The sequence below is a fragment of the Ranitomeya imitator genome, chromosome 2 (assembly GCF_032444005.1).
Source record: "Ranitomeya imitator isolate aRanImi1 chromosome 2, aRanImi1.pri, whole genome shotgun sequence".
NCBI classification, from domain to species: Eukaryota; Metazoa; Chordata; class Amphibia; order Anura; family Dendrobatidae; genus Ranitomeya; species Ranitomeya imitator.
The window spans coordinates 638,494,108-638,516,749 of record NC_091283.1 but is presented as its reverse complement, the minus strand read 5'-3'; the positions used below and the strand labels follow the sequence as shown (position 1 = coordinate 638,516,749).

Here is a 22,642-nt window from a genome sequence, read left to right as displayed (position 1 = left end):
GACAATACAAAGGTGACATTAGCCCCACAAATATGAACCCCATTTGCCAGTGCTACAGGGTAAATGGGAAGAGTCGGGCAAAGTGCCAGAATTAGTGCATCTAATAGATGTGCTTTTTCTGGGCTGCTGCGGGCTTCTATGTTTAGGCTGGGGGTGGTCTATATCCATGACCCCTTACCAGCCTGAGAATACCAGCCCCCAGCTGTTTGCATCAGCTTGGTTGGTTGTCAAAAACGTGGGGCCCCATGCCATTTTTTAGATTTATTTAAATCATTTAGAAAACAGCGTGGAAATCCCTCTATTTTTGATAACCAGCCTTGCTGAAGCTGGCAGGTGAGGGTTGCAGCCCTCAGCTGTCAGATGTGCCTGACTGGTTATAGAAATACCCACGCCAGATTTTTTATTTATTCATTCAACACAGGCAGCGGGTGATGAATACTCCCATTAGCCGCTTCTGCTCTCACTGTTATTAGCGGCAGCAAGTGTAGGCTGATGGAAGTAATAGGCCAATCAGTCGCCGCCTGCTCTCATTGTTATGACTTGAATATAGCTCTCATCATTCTCCCCTGCTCGCGGTGATTGCCAGCCGTGCAGGGGAGAATGATGGGAGCGGTCTTCGGCACCCAGCGACGGGGAACAGCGCTTAATGTACCACTGCTTCTCAGCTTATGGTACATGTCACATGGATGACATCCCAATGTGTCGTCTGTGTGCAAGATGTTTTGCGGCTCGTGCTGCCAGTAAAAACGGACATGTCAGCTTGTTTTGCCCATGGGCACACGGGCCGTGAAAACACACTGACATGTGCAAAGACACATTTAATTGAGTGGGTCTACGTGTGTACAGTAGTGTTCAAAATAATAGCAGTCCAATATGACTAACCAGATTAATCACTGTTTTTGGTATAAATTATGTTACGTGTTACGGAACCACTCAGCACCCAGAATATGTTGTGCAGTTATATGTATGTATAATAGGTTCCATGTGAGATGCATGTCCCTAATGCATCAGCCCATAGGCTGCGCTCCTGGGCAGAGGGGACACTATATTCCCCTTTTGTCCGCCCCCCACCTTTGTAATTCCCACAGTAAATATCGGCAGGCTCCGGCCACCTGCGGCTATTGTAATGTATGTCTGGCCTGCCGCTTTTCTATTGGCCTGCCCTCTGTATCTGTGTGATATATTCTGTGTCCTGTGAAAGTGTTGTCAGACTGGAAATACGTGGAGAAGCAGTGATCTTTTATATGTGCCCATGTAACCAAGTAATTCCAGCCAGCGTCCTTCATTCAGACTCCAGCCTAAGGCCGGTTTCACACGTCAGTGGCTCCGGTACGTGAGGTGACAGTTTCCTCACGTACCGGAGACACTGACTCACGTAGGCACATTAAAATCAATGTGTCTCTGCACATGTCAGCGTGTTTTCCCGGACCGTGTGTCCGTTTGAAAAACACGGAGCCATGTCAGTGTTCGTGGGAGCACACGTATTACATGGACCCATTAAAGTCAATGGGTCCGTGTAAAACACGTACCACACACAGATGCTGTCCGTGTGCAGTCCGTGTGCCGTGCAGGAGACAGCGCTACAGTAAGCGCTGTCCCCTGTTATGATCTGGTGGCCTAGGAGCAGCATGAGACGGACTCTGGAGAAGGTGGTCCCTGTACTGACCGCAAACCCTGAACCTAGCAGCGCAACTAGAAGTAGCCGTGGGGGGTACCTAACACTCCCTAGACCCCTCGGCACAGCCTAAAATCTAACTTCCCCTAAAGACAGAAACAGGAAACCTATCTTGCCTCAGAGAAAATCCCCAAAGGATAGATAGCCCCCCACAAATATTGACGGTGAGAGAAGAGGGAAATAACATACGCAGATATGAAATCAGATTTTAGCATAGGAGGCCATACTAGCTAAAAAGAAAGAATAGAACAGAGTACTATGCGGTCAGTATAAAAACACTAGAAAATATCCACCACAGAAAATACGAATGACCACATCCGACTAAAGACATGGGGGGTATATCTGCATCTCCAGAGACACAGCTTGGCTGCAAAAAATCCTTCACAGACAAAGCTGGACAAGACAAAAACATGAATATGCACAGAACTATAAGGTCCACAGCAGGTGGACAGCAAAAACAAAGCCAGCACTTATCTTTGAAGAAAAGCACAGCAAACAGGAGAGACCAGAAGGGATGTGAATCCTCCATAAACAATGGACAACTGGCAGGGACAAAAGAGTCCTGCAAGGCTATATACCCCAGTCAGTTTTGCAATTAGTAGATACACCTGTCCAATCCTGCAGTTCAGGCACAACTGCATTACCCTCTACAACCACCGGATGGAGCCCAAAAGCTGAATTCACAACAGTCCCCCCAGCGTGGTGCTGAAGCCGCCATTCATTTCTTCTCTCCAGCAGCGTTCGCTAGAGAGAAGATATGAAAAATCTTTTTTTTTTTTGGTGTTTAAAAAAAAGATCCTTTTCCCCAACCCACTCCCTCCCCCTGTGTGCCCCCCCGCTGTTAATAAAATACTTACCCGGCTCCCTCACTGCTTCCTCTCCTCGCCACAGCTTCTCCTGTATGAGCGGCCACGTATGAGCGGCCATAGAGGTGGAGCCGCATATTCATCACTGTAATGAGCGGTACCACGTGACCGCTCATACAGGAGAAGCTGCGGCGAGGAGAGGAAGCAGCGAGGGAGCCGGGTAAGTATTTTATTAACAGCGGGGGGGGGGGGGGCACAGGGGGTGGGAGTGGGTTGGAGACAGGGATCTTTTTTTTAAACACCAAAAAAAAAAAAAAAAAAAAAAGATTTTTCATATCTTCTCTCCAGCGAACGCTGCTGGAGAGAAGAAATGAATGGCAGCTTCAGCACCAGATGCAGGGGACAGCGCTTAACTGTAGCGCTGTCTCCTGCACGGTGCGTGTGGTACCCAGTAGGCACACGGGCGGCACACGGATTCCGCACGTGTGCCACACTGATGTGCCAAGTGAGCACACGGACACGGATAATTCCGGTACCGATTTTTCCGGTACCGGAATTATCTGGACGTGTGGGACAGGCCTAAAGCAGAGTGGACCTCCTGAAACACGGGGTGGTACTGAAAGAGGTACCCCAGCTTGATAGACCCCGTTACAAATTATATTACCACATGTCAACAATTTACCAGTTGGTGCAATAGATTCTAAGAAAACCAACAGACTCATTCTTGATCTGCATGTTTTCGAGTCTGTGTGTTAGAATAATTAATTGAAAGGGGGTGTGTTCAAAATAACAGCAGTGTGGAGTTCAATTAGTGAGGTTAATTACAGTTAGGTCCATATATATTTGGACAGAGACAACATTTTTCTAATTTTCGCTATAGACATTACCACAATTAATTTTAAACAAAACAATTCAGATGTAGTTGAAGTTCAGACTTTCAGCTTTCATTTGAGGGTATCCACATTAAAATTGGATGAAGGGTTTAGGAGTTTCAGCTCCTTAACATGTGCTACCCTGTTTTTAAAGGGACCAAAAGTAATTGGACCGATTCCATAATTTTAAATAAAATGTTCATTTTTAGTACTTGGTTGAAAACCCTCTGTTGGCAATGACTGCCTGAAGTCTTGAACTCATGGACATCACCAGACACTGTGTTTCCTCCTTTTTGATGCTCTGCCAGGCCTTCACTGCGGTGGTTTTCAGTTGCTGTTTGTTTGGGGCCTTTCTGTCTGAAGTTTAGTCTTTAACAAGTGAAATGCATGCTCAATTGGGTTGAGATCAGGTGACTGACTTGGCCATTCAAGAATATTCCACTTCTTTGCTTTAATAAACTCCTGGGTTGCTTTGGGTTTATGTTTTGGGTCATTGTCCATCTGTAGTATGAAACAATGACCAATCAGTTTTGCTGCATTTGGCTGGATCTGAGCACACAGTATGGCTCTGAATACCTCAGAATTCATTCGGCTGCTTCTGTCCTGTGTCACATCATCAATAATCACTAGTGACCCAGTGCCACTGGCAGCCATGCATGCCCAGGCCATCACACTGCCTCTGCCATGTTTTACAGATGATGTGGTATGCTTTGGATCATGAGCTGTACCACGCTTTCGCCATACTTTTCTCTTTCCATCATTCTGGTAGAGGTTGATCTTGGTTTCATCTGTCCAAAGAATGTTCTTCCAGAACTATGCTGGCTTTTTTAGATGTTTTTTAGCGAAGTCCAGTCTAGCCTTTTTATTTGTGATGCTTATGAGTTGCTTGCACCGTGCAGTGAACCCTCTGTATTTACTTTCAGGCAGTCTTCTCTTTATGGTAGATTTGGATATTGATACGCCGACCTCCTGGAGAGTGTTGTTCACTTGGTTGGCTGTTGTGAAGGGGTTTCTCTTCACCATGGAGATTATTCTGCGATCATCCACCACTGTTGTTTTCCGTGGCGCCCAGGTCTTCTTGCATTGATGAGTTCACCAGTGCTTTCTTTCTTTCTCAGGATGTACCAAACTGTAGATTTTGCCACTCCTAATATTGTAGCAATTTCTCGGATGGGTTTTTTCTGTTTTCGCAGCTTAAGGATGGCTTGTTTCACCTTCATGGAGAGCTCCTTTGACTACATGTTTACTTCACAGCAGAACCTTCCAAATGTAAGCACCATACTTCAAATCAACTCCAGGCCTTTTATCTGCTTAATTGAGAATGACATAACGAAGGGATTGCCCACACCTGTCCATGAAATAGCCTTGGAGTCAATTGTCCAATTACTTTTGGTCCCTTTAAAAACAGGGTGGCACATGTTAAGGAGCTGAAACTCCTAAACACTTCATCCAATTTTAATGTGGATACCCTCAAATGAAAGCTGAAAGTCTGAACTTCAACTGCATCTGAATTGTTTTGTTTAAAATTCATTGTGGTAATGTCTATAACCAAAATTAGAAAAATTTTGTCTCTGTCCAAATATATATGGACCTAACTGTATTCTGTAAAGAAATAGGTTGGATTCAGTTAGGACATGTTGTACATGCATTTCTCCTTGAAAACCTGAGAAATATGGGTCATACGAGACATTGTTCAGAAGAACAGCGTACTTTGATTAAAAAGTTGATTTGGACTTGCGTTTATTTGTGAAAAAAAGGGTTATTTGGCGAAAATGTTGAAAATTCCACAGTTTTAAAACGCCTTTAAAACTTAGCAGTCGTCATTTTTATGCATTTCGGCGGTCGCTAAGGGGTTTGATATGACAAAACAAAGAGACAAAAAAACGCAGTATAAAAAAAAATGTTAACAAAACGCACACAAATACAAAAATGAAATAATACAAGTAACCTAATTTAAATAATAAGTAGTAATTCTGCAGTGTCAAAAACTCACGGAAAGCTCATTGTGGGAACGTAACCTAATATTGCCAAGTCATCAAAAAACAGTAAATTTATGGTGTGTTGTTTTTTTACAAACTAAAATCAGTGCTGTAAAAAAAAAAGTGTGAAAGCAGACTGAAGGCTCATTCAGACGTCAGTGATTTTGTCGTCCAAGATTCATTATAGTTTTTTTTATCAGATTGTCATCAGAGTTTGGTAAATGTCAGTTTTTATCATCAGAATTTGGTCCCAGTTTCATTATTTTTTACCAAGCTGGAATCTAACAAAGACAATTTCTCTATCTTTTTCTATATAGCAGTCTGTGAAAGATGGATGTTACCCAAGTGCTGTCCGATTATTTTCATGGTCCGATAGACTTGTTTTGCTGAGTTTGATCTGACACTTTGATTACTATCAGTTTTGCTCGGATCACTCAGTCCACAAAAAATCACTGACATGTGAACATGGATAGCATTCATATGCGAAAAATTGACGTGTGAATGAGCCCAGACACTTCCACAGAAGACCTGAAGAGCTGATATTGATTGTTATAGTAGAATAACATAGATTTACGGTGACTTATTATTTTTTACAGGACTTTCATGTGAACAAATTCAATATTTTCAGCACACTTCTTGTTCAAACCGTGGCATCCCAAATAGAAATCGTGTCATCCAAAAATCTACTTGTCTTAAAATGGCCAACAAAATGAAAGAACGGGTAGGAAATATCTCAAGAGCAGGTAATTCATGCAAAGAAAAAGATGGCTCAGATGCAAATGCCGCTTCTACAGATCTCTCTACATTTATTAAGACGGAACCAGTCACAAGTAATGGAGGGAAAAACACAAATACCTGTGGGTATACACCCACAAATCATACAGAAGAGTATCCATGTACTCTGGATATGGTGGAGTTTAAAGGAAATATTCTACCAGATGCCACTAGATTTCCACCAGCAGAAGGTGTGAAAAACTGTCTGTCTACTTGTGTTAAGGAATTTAGTACCCATAATAGGGAACATCCTATATACCCTGGCCCTTCTATACCTGTAAATCCTATACCACATAAACTACCTCAACATATAAAAGTGGAATATATTCCTTGTGAAGAAGAACGAACGAGTGCCACAACTAACACACTTCATACACAATGCTTTCCAGCACCTCATATAGAAGTGGAATATATCCTACGTGAGGCAGAACCTACCACACCTAACACATCTTATACACCAGCAGGTCACATACCATGCCCATCTATGAATATCAAAGAGGAGCCAGTCTACTATGAGGATGGAGATCTTGCAGACACCAATGTTTATACACCCAGAAACCATCTGCAACATCATCCCTATGTTCATATTAAGGAGGAACCAGAGATATATGATGCAGGAACTTCCACAACGACAAATATGTGTATGCCAATGGGTCATACACAACGGTACCCATTTACTCACATTGAAGAAGAATTGCTCACCCTGGAAGAAATAAGGGTCCCCGACAACACTCTGGCCTTTAAATGCACAGAGTGCTCTGAAGGTTTTACCTCCAAGTCAGATCTTGCATATCATCAAACTATCCACAGAATCGAAAGACTGAAGTGTCCGGAATGTGGGAAATACTTCTCAAATAAGTCAAATCTTGCTAATCATATCAGGAGTCATACAGGAGAAAAACCATATTCATGTCCCGCTTGTGGGAAACGTTTCACTAGGAAAAGCACGCTGATCATACATCAGCGGATCCACACGGGAGAGAAGCCCTTTGTCTGCTTAGAATGTGGACGATGCTTTCCTGGTAAGGGGAATCTCATGAAACATCAAAAGGTGCATAAAGCAAAAAAGCCAATGACTATGAAGAGCTTTCTCCCGATGCCAGTGACCCTTATGCTAGACTCAAATGTGGCCTCGTTTCAGATGCTTCAATAATGGTCCAACTCTCATTCATGTGATGCTTCATGGAAGACCCTACCAGAAATATATTTGCAGAAAATATTGTCATATGAGTTAGGAAAGAACAGCTATGTGGGATTTCATAGCGATGGGCTCTAGTGTGGGTCAACCATGAACACAAATTATATCTTGTGAGCTTTGTGTAAAAAAAAGTTTACAAGTCTAACTTGGGTCATGAACATATAAGAGTCAGTGCCCTGATTCTTGTGAGCTAATTTAGGATTTCAGTAAGCCTCCTTACATTGGCATGCTAGGCCTGGTAGGTCACTCTCTACAAGGAGAAATGTTACTACTTAAACCTTAAAAGCAAATGGGGTTTAATGTTGGAGCCTCGTCTATCTGTGTTTTTGTTTTAAGATCATTATACCTGGAAGAACTTGTCACAAAATGGAAAATAAAAACATTTAGTTGTTTCGGTAAGTTCCATTTAGAGACGGAACTAGGTTTTCCTACACCCAGGGCAAACATTCAGTTTGGTACTCCTCTTAAAGGGAACCTGTCAGCTGTTTTGGCCGCTATAAGATGCGACCACTGCCTTTCAGGGCTTATCTACAGCATTCTATAACGCTGTAGATAAGCCCCGATCCGACCTGAAATTTAAGAAAAATAAGTTTTCTTATACTCACCTGCGGTGCGGTCCGGTCTGATGGGTGTCACAGGTCCGGGTCCGGCTCCTCCCATCTTCTTGTGATGCTGCCCTCCTGCTTGCTTCATAGCTCCCCAGCATCTCGCTTATGCCCAGGCGTACTTATCTGCCCTGTTGAGGGCAGAGCAAAGTACCGTAATGCGCAGGCCAGGGAAAAGTCAGAGAGGCCCAGCACCTGTGCACTGCAGGAATTTCCTCTGCTTTCAACAGGGCAGATAATTTCGCCTGAGCATAAGCGAGATGCTGGGGAGCCATGAAGCTAGCAGGAGGGCAGCGTCGCAAGAAGATGGGAGGCGCTGGACCTGCGACATCCATCAGATCGGGCCGTTCCCCCGGGTGAGTACAATAAAACTTATTTTTTCTTATTTTGCAGGTCGGCCGGGGGCTTATCTGTAGCATTATAGAATGCTGTAGATAAGCCCTGAAAGGCAGTGGCCGCATCTTATAGTGGCCAAAACTGCTGACAGGTTCTCTTTAAGCCTAAAAAATAGCTATCATTTAATGTTTTATATGTGTATAACTCAATAGTACACATGAAAATAAGAAATGTTGTAATATATCTGAGAAATATGCTTCTTTCTTCTCCCGGACTGATCTGTCTTAGTACTCTCAATTCACTGTCACGCAATCATTTTCTCTCCATCTGAGAAAAACGGTCAGATTATTCTGATCAGAGTTTGATCAGAGTGGCATCAGGTTTTTTTTAAGGGGATGGAGAGAAAAAAAAGGTTCTCCACCCTCTCTGTTCTGTCTGTGAAAATCGAACCGCACTCGAAACATCTGATGTTTTTCATGAACCCAAAGGCTGCATTGCCAGTATTCATATGACACTCGGATCAAAATCAGATATGTCCCTGAAAATCGTACATGTGCACAACCCCATAGAATATCATGGGTACGAGTGCTATCAACGAAAACCACTGATAGCACCCATCCAATATATTTGGCCGTGCGAACGAGCATTAAATCTTAAGGTTTAGACCATATATTGTGGCCATGTAGTATTCGTAGTGCTGCCATGACCTGTTTTTTTTTTTTAAACTAACTTTTGAGCACTCGATTTTGCAGAACATCTGTTTGGCCTGCAAAATTGCATAGCAATTACTATTGGTTTATGGGTAACATTTGCTATTCTGAAAAATTTAGTGTTAAATAGTGATGAGAGAATGTGCTTGGATAAGGTGTTATCCAAGTATGCTTAGGTATTAACAGAGCATCTTCAAGGAAAAATATAATAGAAACATCACTTCTGCATTTTTCACACTTTCCTGGTTTTGGCTTACAAATACTGAGGTAAAGTACTGATCAAAGACTGAGGCCGGGGAGGAGGGCATGGGGTTTGGGGACATCGTTGCAGAGCAAACTTGAATCTGTTTTCTTTTGGCGACTTATTACTAAAGGTTAAAGTTGTTTAAGTTGTATAGTAGGTATTTTGTAGGTACTAGTGATTCAACATGCACAGTCTATTGCCTCTGAACTTTGGATGCGATGATGTTTGTAATCATTTGTATCTGATGGTATGTTTAATAATGATAAATGTAATATGTGCAATGTTTGTCTATTCTGAAATTAATAAACGAATTTAAAAAAAAAAAAAAAAAGACTGAGGCCGGGATCACACATGCGAGAAACACGTCCGTGTCTCGCATGTGAAATCCAAGCTCTGGCGCCGGCACTCCAGAGCGGAGCATGCGGCTCCATGTGTTGCTATGTGGCCACACGCTCCGCTCCACAGTGTCGGCGCCAGAGCTTGGATTTCACATGCGAGACACGGACGTGTTTCTCGCATGTGTGATCCCGGCCTGAAAGTGTGAATGTGGCTTAAGGGTGGCAAAATTTGCTTGTGTAACATGTATATTTTGCTTTACCCCTGTGAAACTGAAAGGTTTGAAATCAGCAGTGTAAGGCAAGGTTCACATTGCGTTAACGGGCTACTGTTAACGCAAGTGCCGATTTGTCATCGCGCTAGCGCAGATAGAGCTAGCTGATGCTCTATCTGTGCTAGCAGTGACGGACCCGGAAACGCTGCAGCCCGCATCCCAGGGTCCGTCACTCAATGACAGCACATCGCTAGCGCACGCCCAGCCGCAGTGTAACGTAGTCCGTCTAACAGACGCCCATAACGAAGTGTGAACCCAGCCAAAGAGAAATTTCCATGATGTGAATTTCAAAATCTGCATTGCATGTCAATCTTGATAAAGAAAAATAATGCAGCGACTGAATACAATTTATAACATCTCATCCACATGCTTAGTACTTTAATCACCTGTGGATCTTACCTGTGAAAATCTACAGGTAAAATCCATAGCAATTCTAATACATGTGGACTTACCTTTAAATGGACTGAATCAATGGATGAACTGAATTCTTCAAAGCTCTGTTTTCTTTCAAGCTTGCGCAGATAATTTCTAAATCAATAGATCCCACAGAATCCTAAATATGGGCAGAATTAGGTAGCATGTATTCACTTGTTATGGCTCTTATATAGGAATTGCCTTATACACACACACACATACATACTGTACATAAATACATAATTACAGTGGGTACGGAAAGTATTCAGACCCCTTTCAATTTTTCACTCTTTGTTTCATTGCAGCCATTTGGTAAATTCAAAAAAGTTCATTTTTTTCTCATTAACGTACACTCTGCACTCCATCTTGACTGACAAAATAACAGAAATGTAGTAATTTTTGCAAATGTATTAAAAAAGAAAAACTGAAATATCACATGGTCATAAGTATTCAGACCCTTTGCTCAGTATTGAGTAGAAGCACCATTTTGAGCTAGTACAGCCACGAGTCTTCTTGGGAATGATGCAATAAGTTTTTCACACCTGGATTTGGGGATCCTCTGCCATTCTTCCCTGCAGATCTTCTCCAGTTCCGTCAGGTTGGATGGTGAACGTTGGTGGACAGCCAGTTTCAGGTCTCTCCAGAGATGCTCAATTGGGTTTAGGCCAGGGCTCTGGTTGGGCCAGTCAAGAATGGTCACATAGTTGTTCTGAAACCACTCCTTTGGTATTTTAGCTGTGTGCTTAGGGTCATTGTCTTGTTGGAAGGTGAACCTTCGGCCAAGTCTGAGGTCCAGAGCACTCTGGTTTTCATCCAGGAAATCTCTGTACTTGGCAGCATTCATGTTTCCTTTAATGACAACCAGTCATCCTGTCCCTGCAGTTGAAAAACACCCCCATAGCATGCTGCTGCCACCACCATGTTTCACTGTTGGGATTGTATTACGCAGGTGATGAGCAGTGCCTGGTTTTCTCCACACATACCGCTTAGAATTATCACCAAAAAGGTCTATCTTTGTCTCATCAGACCAGAGAATCTTATTTCTCATAGTCTGGGAGACCTTCATGTGTTTTTTTTAGCAAACTCTATGCGGGCTTTCATTTGTCTTACACTGAGAAGAGGCTTCCGTCGGGCCACTCTGCCATAAAGGCCCGACTGGTGGAGGGCTGCAGAGATAGTTGACTTTGTGGAACTTTCTCTCATCTCTATGTTGCATCTCTGGAGCTCAGTCACAGTGATCTTGGGGTTCTTCTTTACCTCTCTCACCAAGGCTCTTCTGCCACGATTGCTAAGTTTGGCTGGACGGCCAGGTCTAGGAAGACTTCTGGTGGGCTCAAACTTCTACCATTTAAGGATTATGGAGCCGCTGTGCTTTTATGAACCTTGAGTACTGCAGAAATTATTTTCTAACCTTGGCCAGATCTGTGCCTTGCCACGAGTCTCTGAGCTCCTTGGCCAGTTTCTTTGACCTCATGATTCTCATTTGGTCTGACATGCACTGTGAGCTGTGAGGTCTTATATAGACAGGTTTGTGCCTTTCCAAATCAAGTCCTATCAGTTTAATTAAACACAGCTGGACTCCAATGAAGGAGTAGAACCATGTCAAGGAGGATCACAAGGAAATGGACAGCATGTGACTTAAATACAGGGTGGAGCGCGGTAATTTGCTTTTTTGCACTGCATGCTGTGGCGGCACTGTCGGTCGAAGAGAGGGGAGAGTGGGTGTGGCTTACAGTGGCTGATGGGAGATTTGTATTCCTCTGCCTTTCAGTTGCCATCATGCAGTGGACACGTGAGGAGAGGTCATTTTGTGTTGAAGCGTATTTTTCAAATGCCCACTCGATCATTGCAGTGCAGCGTGCTTTTCGTTTACAATTCGCTGTTCCTCCACGCGGACGTGTTCCTGGACGGCAATCAATTGTAAATTGGGTGAATGCATTCAGAACAGCAGGGAATGTGTCATGTGTACGAAGGGGACCTGAGAGAAGGATTACAACACCACAAAACATCGAGAGAGTTAGAGCAGCAGTACTGCAATCTCCGAAACGCTCTGCTCGGAAGCAATCATTTGCTCTTGGCATTTCAAGACGTTCTCTCCACCGGATTCTTCATGATGAACTGAATTTTCACCCGTATAAAATGTGCGTGGTCCAACATTTGTCAGCATGGGACTATTTGACACGGCGGACCTCTTGTGAAGACATGTTAGCAACGATACCCCGTGACGCAATTGTGTTTTTTTCTGATGAGGCACATTTTCACTTCAGTGGGTGTGTAAACAAACAAAATGTGCGTTACTGGAGTGAAACAAACCCCAGAGAAGTTCACGAGAGACCTCTGCATTCGGACCGCGTCACTGTGTGGTGCGCCATATCACGAGTAGGCATCATTGGTCCTTACTTTTTTCAGGATAATGGTCGTGCCATAACTGTGAACTCCGAACGGTACTTGTCTATGATACAGGATTATTTTCAGCCGGCTCTTGAGGCAATGGAACTAGAGGATACATGGTTCCAACAGGATGGTGCCACTGCACACACAGCGAGGGTTGCCATGAATTGTTTGAGGCAAATATTTCCTGGACGGCTTATCTCATTGAGGGGAGATGTGAACTGGCCAGCACGCTCACCAGATTTAGCCCCATGCGATTTTTTCCTTTGGGGTTACCTGAAGTCTAAGGTGTATATCAACAGTCCCAACACCTTGGAAGACCTAAGGAACAATATTGAAGCTGAAATTGGCAGAATACCAGTGGACATGCTTGTTAGAGTTCATGAAAACTTCAGAAAACGTATGCAGCAGTGTGTGGATAGCAAAGGTCGACATTTGCCAGATACACTATTTAAAACCATGTAATTTAAAAATTCCATTACTGTTCAGTATAATTAAAATATAAAATAAATTTTTCTAATGATCATAATTTTTTTATTTCATTCCCAAATCATCAAATTACCGCGCTCCACCCTGTATAAGTGTCTGAGCAAAGGGTCTGAATACTTATGGCCATGTGATATTTCAGTTTTTCTTTTTTAATAAATTTGCATAGATTTCTATATTTCTGGGGGGTTTTCAGTCAAGATGGAGTGCAGAGTGTACATTAATGTGAAAAAATTAACTTTTTTGAATTTACCAAATGGCTGCAGTTAAACAAAGAGTGAAAAATTTAAAGGGATATGAATACTTTCAATATCCACTGTATTGGGGCTGATACATCAAGACCAGCGTTGCTCATGTTCATTCGGCTTTCTTGAGTCGGTAAATTCTGATAAGTCAGCAGCGTCGGTCGAGTGGCACGGGCTTCGTCACAAGTCCTACTCCAGTCCCTGCTGGAGTAAGCTTTGTGGCATAGCGAATTTGACAAGTAGCGGTCGCCATCCCCAGGCCTGCACTTCTGCTTTTCCATGTTTTAAAAACAGCACTCTCCTCTACATACAGCTCCGTCCTGCAGTTCATCACTTTTCTCAGTCCCTGTTTATGCAGCCCCATCCAGCAGAACATCACTCCACTCAGACCCTCTGTATACAGCCCCATATGGCAAAACAGCACACCACTCAGCACCTCTATATACAGCTCCACCCTGCAGTATATAAATCTTTTGATCTACATACAGCCCCATCCTGCAGAACATCATCCCTCTCATCTATATACAGCACCATCCTGCAGTATATCATTCCTAACACCTATACAGAGCCCCATCTGCAATACATCACTCCTCATGTCTCTGTACAGCATAACTCTGCAGCATCACTTGTCTCAGCCACTGTATACAAAACCCCATCCTGCATTACAGCACTCCCCTCAGCCCATTCTGCAGTACATCACTCATCTATATGCAGCGCCACCCTGGAGACTATTGCCCCTCACATCTATTAACAGACCCATCCTACAGTATTATCATTCCTTTAATTTATGCACAGCTTTATCCTGCAGAATACCACTCCTCTATAAATGGCCTCACCCTGCAGTACATCAATCTTCTAAGACCCTGCATACAGCTTTATCCTGCAGTACATCACTCCTCTATAGTCAACCACACAATACAGTATATCACTCCTTTCAGTCCCTGTGTGCAGCTTTATTCTGCAGAAAATCACTCCTCTATAGTCAACCACACAATTCAGTATATCACTCCTTTCAGTCCCTGTGTGCAGCTTTATTCTGCAGAAAATCACTCCTCTATAGTCAACCACACAATTCAGTATATCACTCCTTTCAGTCCCTGTGTGCAGCTTTATTCTGCAGAAAATCACTCCTCTATAGTCAACCACACAATTCAGTATATCACTCCTTTCAGTCCCTGTGTGCAGCTTTATTCTGCAGAAAATCACTACTCTATAGTCAACCACACAATTCAGTATATCACTCCTTTCAGTCCCTGTGTGCAGCTTTATTCTGCAGAAAATCACTCCTCTATAGTCAACCACACAATTCAGTATATCACTCCTTTCAGTCCCTGTGTGCAGCTTTATTCTGCAGAAAATCACTCCTCTATAGTCAACCACACAATTCAGTATATCACTCCTTTCAGTCCCTGTGTGCAGCTTTATTCTGCAGAAAATCACTCCTCTATAGTCAACCACACAATTCAGTATATCACTCCTTTCAGTCCCTGTGTGCAGCTTTATCCTGCAGAAAATCACTCCTCTATAGTCAACCACGCAATTCAGTATATCACTCCTTTCAGTCCCTGTGTGCAGCTTTATTCTGCAGAAAATCACTTCTCCCACCTATGCACAGTCCCCTTTTGCAGTATATTACTCTTCTCAGCCCCTTTATATAGTTCCATCTTGCAGACCATCACTCATCTCTACGCAGCCCCCTCCTGTAGTACATTACTCCTCTCGGTCACTGTATACAGCCCCCTACTGAAGCATATCCCTCCCCTCAGCCTCAGTGTATAACTTTATTACTCCATCCTGCACCACTGTACTTGAGAAAGAAGGGGACCCCCGAAATGTCACCGCAGGTGCAGATCTCCAGATCGTCTACACCTAAATCTGTGGGTTTTCTTGTTCACCGTGGTGATTATTCTAATTATCTATTCTTTAGGAATCTTTCTAAAACGTTTTCATGAAAGGATGGAAATCTGGTGTAAAGCAGGCAATACAGAGCTTTGGTTATGTACAGCAATCAGTACAGAGAAGTGTGTGCATAACAGGCAGCATCAACAAAAGGAAAGGAATTCAGTGCGGAAAATGTATATATTTAAAACTTCTGCCCTGTTGAGGGCAGAGTAAAGTACTGCAGTGCTCAGGAGTTGGGCCTCTCTAACCTTTCCCAGCACCTGCACACTGCATTACTTTACTCTGCAGTACGCTGTGTGGGTATCGCGACAGTACAGGGCTGGGTGGGTACCGCAGCCAGTGAGGATCTGTGTGGGTACCGCAGGCAGTACAGGCTGAGTGGGTACCAGAGGCAGTAGAGGGAGGTAGCGACTAGAACAGAATTGATTTTTTGAGGTAATGATGTCACCGGAAGGGAAGGGGCCTCCTTCAGTCCAGTGAAGACCGGATAGTGGGAAGCAGCGTTGTGCTGTTGCTGCTGGAGGAAGAAAATGAGGGGCTGCATCATGGAGCCATGTGAGGAGAGGACCGAGGGGCTGCACCATGGAGCTGTGTGAGGAGAGGACCGAGGGGCTGCACCATCGAGCCATGTGAGGAGAGGACAGAGGGGACACACCGTGTGAGAAGAGAACTGAGGGTCTGCACCACGGACCCTTTTACAAATGGGAATGAGGACACAGGACTCTGTGTGAATGGTCTGAGGATGTATTTTGGAAAGGGTAGATGTTACTTGACTGGGGCTGCATAGAGAAGATGATGACAAGGGGCTGTGTGGAGAAGGTATGATGAGGTGCTGTGAGAATGGGGGAATGTTGTGGGGCTTTGGGGAGAAGGGGGGATGATGAGGGGCTGTGCGGAGAGTGGAGGGATGATGAGGGGCTGTGTGGAGAACTGGGAGATGATGAGGGGCTGTATGGAGAATGGGGGGATGATGAGGGGCTGTACGGAGAGTGGGGGGATGATGTGCTGTGTGGAGAGTGGAGGGATGATGAGGGGCTGTGTGGAGATTTGGGGGATGATGAGGGGCCGTATGGAGAATGGGGGATGAGGGGCTGTGGGGAGAGTGGGGGATGATGAGGGGCTGTGTGGAGAGTGGAGGGATGATGAGGGGCTGTGTGGAGAACTGGGGGATGATGAGGGGCTGTATGGAGAATGGGGGATGATGAGGGGCTGTGGAGAGTGGAGGGATGATGAGGGGCTGTGTGGAGAACTGGGGGATGATGAGGGGCTGTGCATAGAGTGGGGGGATGAGGGGCTGTGTGGAGAGTGGAGGGATGATGAGGGGCTGTGTGGAGATTTGGGGGATGATGAGGGGCCGTATGGAGAATGGGGGATGAGGGGCTGTGGGGAGAGTGGGGGATGATGAGGGGCTGTGTGGAGAGTGGAGGGATGATGAGGGGCTGTGTGGAGAACTGGGGGATGATGAGGGGCTGTATGGAGAATGGGGGATGATGAGGGGCTGTGGAGAGTGGAGGGATGATGAGGGGCTGTGTGGAGAACTGGGGGATGATGAGGGGCTGTGCATAGAGTGGGGGGATGATGTGCTGTGTGGAGAGTGGAGGGATGATGAGGGGCTGTGTGGAGATTTGGGGGATGATGAGGGGCCGTATGGAGAATGGGGGATGAGGGGCTGTGGGGAGAGTGGGGGATGATGAGGGGCTGTGTGGAGAGTGGAGGGATGATGAGGGGCTGTGTGGAGAACTGGGGGATGATGAGGGGCTGTATGGAGAATGGGGGATGATGAGGGGCTGTGGAGAGTGGAGGGATGATGAGGGGCTGTGTGGAGAACTGGGGGATGATGAGGGGCTGTGCATAGAGTGGGGGGATGAGGGGCTGTGTGGAGAGTGGAGGGATGATGGGCTGTGTGGAGAACTGGGGGATGATGAGGGGCTGTATGGAGAATGGGGGGATGATGAGGGGCTGTGTGGAGAGTGGGGGATGATGAGGGGCTGTATGGAGAATGAGGGGATGATGAGGGGCTATGCGGAGAGTGGGAGGATGATGAGGGGCTGTGTGGAGAGTGGAGGGATGATGAGGGGCTGTGTGGAGAACTGGGGGATGATGAGGGGCTGTTTGGAGAATGGGGGATGATGAGGGGCTGTGGAGAGTGGAGGGATCATGAGGGGCTGTGTGGAGAACTGGGGGATGATGAGGGGCTGTGCATAGAGTGGGGGGATGAGGGGCTGTGTGGAGAGTAGAGGGATGATGAGGGGCTGTGTGGAGAACTGGGGGATGATGGGCTGTATGTAGAATGGGGGGATGATAAGGGGCTGTGTGGAGAGTGGGGGGTTGATGAGGGGCTGTGCAGAGAGGGGGGATGATGAGGGGCTGTGTGGAGAACTGGGGATGATGAGGGGCTGTGCGGAGAGTGGGGGGATGATGAGGGGCTGTGTGGAGAGTGGAGGGATGATGAGGGGCTGTATGGAGAATGAGGGGATGATGAGGGGCTATGCGGAGAGGGGGAGGATGATGAGGGGCTGTGGAGAGTGGAGGGATGATGAGGGGCTGTGTGGAGAACTGGGGGATGATGAGGGGCTGTATGGAGAATGGGGGGATGATGAGGGGCTGTGTGGAGAGCGGAGGGATGATGAGGGGCTGTGTGGAGAACTGGGGGGATGATGAGGGGCTGTGCGGAGAGTGGGGGGGTTGATGAGGGGCTGTGCGGAAAGGGGGGGATGATAAGGGGCTGTGTGGAGAACTGGAGGATGATGAGGGGCTGTATGGAGAATGGGGGGATAATGAGGGGCTGTGCGGAGAGTGGGGGGATGATGAGGGGCTGTGTGGAGAGTGGGGGGATACTGAGGGGCTGTGTGGAGAGGAGGGATGGTGAGGGGTTGTGTGGAGAACTGGAGGATGACGAGGGGCTGTATGGAGAATGGGGTGATGATGAGGGGCTGTGCGGAGAGTGGGGGGGTTGATGAGGGGCTGTGCGGAGAGGGGGGATGATGAGGGGCTGTGTTGAGAACTTGAGGATGATGAGGGGCTGTATGGAGAATGGGGGGGATGATGAGGGGCTGTGTGGAAAGTGGGGGGATAATGAGGGGCTGTGTGGAGAGCGGAGGGATGATGAGGGGCTGTGTGGAGAACTGGGGGATGACGAGGGGCTGTATGGAGAATGGGGCGATGATGAGGGGCTGTGCGGAGAGTGGGGGGGTTGATGAGGGGCTGTGCGGAGAGGGGGGATGATGAGGGGCTGTGTGGAGAACTGGAGGATGATGAGGGGCTGTATGGAGAATGGGGGGATGATGAGGGGCTGTATGGAGAATGGGGGGGATGATGAGGGGCTTTGTGGAGAGTGGGAGGATGATGAAGGGCTGTGCAGAGAGTGGAGGGATGATGAGGGGCTGTGTGGAGAGTGGAGGGATGATGAGGGGCTGTGTGGAGAACTGACGGATGATGAGGGGCTGTATGGAGAATGGGGGATTATGAGGGGCTGTGGAGAGTGGAGGGATGATGAGGGGCTGTGTGGAGAACTGGGGGATGATGAGGGGCTGTGCATAGAGTGGGGGGATGAGGGGCTGTGTGGAGAGTGGAGGGATGATGAGGGGCTGAGTGGAGGGATGATGAGGGGCTGTGTGGAGAACTGGGGGATGATGAGGGGCTGTATGGAGAATGGGGGGATGATGAGGGGCTGTGTGGAGAGTGGGGGGTTGATGAGGGGCTGTGCGGAGAGGGGGGATGATGAGGGGCTGTATGGAGAATGGGGGGATGATGAGGGGCTGTACGGAGAGTGGGGGGATGATGTGCTGTGTGGAGAGTGGAGGGATGATGAGGGGCTGTGTGGAGATTTGGGGGATGATGAGAGGCCGTATGGAGAATGGGGGATGAGGGGCTGTGCGGAGAGTGGGGGATGATGAGGGGCTGTGTGGAGAGTGGGGGATGATGAGGGGCTGTATGGAGAATGAGGGGATGAGGAGGGGCTATGCGGAGAGTGGGAGGATGATGAGGGGCTGTGTGGAGAGTGGAGGGATGATGAGGGGCTGTGTGGAGAACTGGGGGATGATGAGGGGCTGTATGGAGAATGGGGGATGATGAGGGGCTGTGTGGAGAGTAGAGGGATGATGAGGGGCTGTGTGGAGAACTGGGGGATGATGAGGGGCTGTATGGAGAATGGGGGGTTGATGAGGGGCTGTGTGGAGAGTGTGGGGTTGATGAGGGGCTGTGCGGAGAGGGGGGATGATGAGGGGCTGTGTGGAGAGTGGAGGGATGATGAGGGGCTGTATGGAGAATGAGGGGATGATGAGGGGCTATGCGGAGAGTGGGAGGATGATGAGGGGCTGTGGAGAGTGGAGGGATGATGAGGGGCTGTGTGGAGAACTGGGGGATGATGAGGGGCTGTATGGAGAATGGGGGGGATGATGAGGGGCTGTGTGGAGAGCGGAGGGATGATGAGGGGCTGTGTGGAGAACTGGGGGGATGATGAGGGGCTGTGCGGAGAGTGGGGGGGTTGATGAGGGGCTGTGCGGAAAGGGGGGGATGATGAGGGGCTGTGTGGAGAATGGGGGGATGATGAGGGGCTGTGCGGAGAGTGGGGGGGTTGATGAGGGGCTGTGCGGAAAGGGGGGGATGATGAGGGGCTGTGTGGAGAACTGGAGGATGATGAGGGGCTGTATGGAGAATGGGGGGGATGATGAGGGGCTGTGCGGAGAGTGGGGGGATGATGAGGGGCTGTGTGGAGAGTGGGGGGATAATGAGGGGCTGTGTGGAGAGGAGGGATGGTGAGGGGTTGTGTGGAGAACTGGAGGATGACGAGGGGCTGTATGGAGAATGGGGTGATGATGAGGGGCTGTGCGGAGAGTGGGGGGGTTGATGAGGGGCTGTGCGGAGAGGGGGGATGATGAGGGGCTGTGTGGAGAACTGGAGGATGATGAGGGGCTGTATGGAGAATGGGGGGATGATGAGGGGCTGTGTGGAAAGTGGGGGGATAATGAGGGGCTGTGTGGAGAGCGGAGGGATGATAAGGGGCTGTGTGGAGAACTGGGGGATGACGAGGGGCTGTATGGAGAATGGGGCGATGATGAGGGGCTGTGCGGAGAGTGGGGGGGTTGATGAGGGGCTGTGTGGAGAGGGGGGATGATGAGGGGCTGTGTGGAGAACTGGAGGATGATGAGGGGCTGTATGGAGAATGGGGGATGATGAGGGGCTGTGCGGAGAGTGGGGGGTTGATGAGGGGCTGTGCGGAGAGGGGGGATGATGAGGGGCTGTGTGGAGAACTGGAGGATGATGAGGGGCTGTATGGAGAATGGGGGGGATGATGAGGGGCTGTATGGAGAATGGGGGGGATGATGAGGGGCTGTGTGGAGAGTGGGAGGATGATGAAGGGCTGTGCAGAGAGTGGAGGGATGATGAGGGGCTGTGTGGAGAGTAAAGGGATGATGAGGGGCTGTGTGGAGAACTGACGGATGATGAGGGGCTCTATGGAGAATGGGGGGATGATGAGGGGCTGTGGGGAGAAAGGGGGATGATGAGGGGCTGTGGGGAGAAGGGGGGTGATGATGAAATTATATAAATCATTAAAAAATACGACTTTATTCTTGATAACCAATCTTGCTGAAGCTGCCAAATGAAGGTTACAGCCCCTACCTGTCAGTTTTTTCTGGCTGGTTATCTTAAAGTACAGGGGAAACGGTGCCTTTTTTAAATGTATTTATAGCGCAGATGGCGGCTGATGAATACTCGCATCAGCGGCCTGCTCTCACTGTTAATAGTGACAGCAGGTGTAGGATAATGGGCGTAGTAGTCCCACCAGACGCCGCCAGCTCTCGCTGTTATCAGTTAAATATAACTCAACATTCTTTCCTACTCATGCTGATCGCTGGCAGAGCAGCGGAGAATGATGAGAGCTATCTTCAGCACCCGGCACCGGGGGAACAGCGCTTACTATACCGCTTCCCAGGTGCCGGTACGTGTCACACTGATGACACAAGTGCGCAGGCTCCAGGAAAGGTCAGAGAGGCCCAGCGCCTGCAATTGCAGTACTTTGCTCTGCCCTCAACAGGGCAGATAAGTACGCCTGCGCAGGATGCCGGGGAGCCTGTGAAGCAAGCAGAAGGGTGGCATCGCAAGAAGATGGGAGGCGCCAGACCCATACCTGCGACACCCATTGGACGGGACCCCCCCCCCCCCCCCAGGTGAGTATAATAAAACTTATTTTTCAGATTGGATCGGGGGCTTATCTACAGCATTAAAGAATGCTGTAGATAAGCCCTGAAAGGTGGTGGCCGCATCTTATATCGGCCAAACCTGGTGACCGGTTCCCTTTAATGGTGGGTGCATATCTGTATTCAGATGTGTAGTGTAGAAGAAAGAGAAAAAGTGGGGAATGTTTCTGGAAGCGGTGCTCTAGGTAACTATGTGTTATTTTATGCAGAGACGAGTCCTGGCTGGAAGAAGTGATGGCAGTCTGTGCTGCATGAAAAAGAAAAGCAAAGATGAAGGACTTCAGCTAGAGACGTCACTGGTGAGTCAGTGTGTTACCTGTACACTGACACTATACACTGTATACTATATACAGAGGTCCTGTGTATAATGTCACTAGTGATCACTGTATTATGTGTACACTGACACTGTATACTATATACAGAGCTCCTGTGTATAATGTCACAAATGATCACTATATTATCTGTGCACTGACACTGTATACAGAGGTCCTGTGTATAATGTCATTGGTAACCTTGTATTACCTGTACACTGCCACTATTTACAGAGCTCCTGTGTATAATGTCACTGGTGATTACTGTATTACCTGTACACTGACACTGTATACAGAGCTCCTGTGTATAATGTCACCGGTGATCACTGTATTACCTGTACACTATATACAGAACTCCTGTATATAATGTCACCGGTGATCACTGTATTACCTGTACACTGACACTATATACACTGTATACTATGTACAGAGCTTCTGTGTATAATGTCACTGGTGATCACTGTATTACCTGTACACTGACAGTAAATACAGAGTTCCTATGTATAATGTCACTTAGTATTGTGTTGCTTTTTTAATTAATGATCAGTATCGTAGTATTCAGTCACTATGTGGTGGTAATATGTGATCTGGTCATGGTGTGGTCATATTTGTTCCTTGTATGTGGTATTAAAGGTCACTATGTGGTTATAATATGTGGTCTGGTCATAGTGTGATGGTATTTGTCCCTTGTATGTGGTATTAATGGATTAATGGTCATTTAAAAAAGATGTAAGTGACTCATTCCCTTAATGAAAAATACATAAAAATATATTTATATTTAATAGGTTAGAGTAGAGTAGGGCCCAGCCAGCAAAGTGTACCGTGTCATGGTGGCGGCTTGAAAATACTTTTGGCCAGCACAAAAGCTGCTGGTTATGAGTTTG

General features: G+C 47.0%; 1 protein-coding gene across 1 annotated transcript in view; it reads left to right on the top strand.

Moving 5' to 3' along the window:
* LOC138665342 (gastrula zinc finger protein XlCGF53.1-like) overlaps window positions 1–9,513 on the top strand; it is a 72,504-nt gene extending 62,991 nt beyond the window's left edge. The window contains exon 6 of the mRNA XM_069752734.1: window positions 5,929–9,513. Coding sequence (XP_069608835.1) covers window positions 5,929–7,259 — 1,331 coding nt within the window. The 3' untranslated portion in view covers window positions 7,260–9,513. The remainder of the gene's footprint in view (window positions 1–5,928) is intronic.
* The last annotated feature ends 13,129 nt before the right edge of the window (window positions 9,514–22,642 follow it).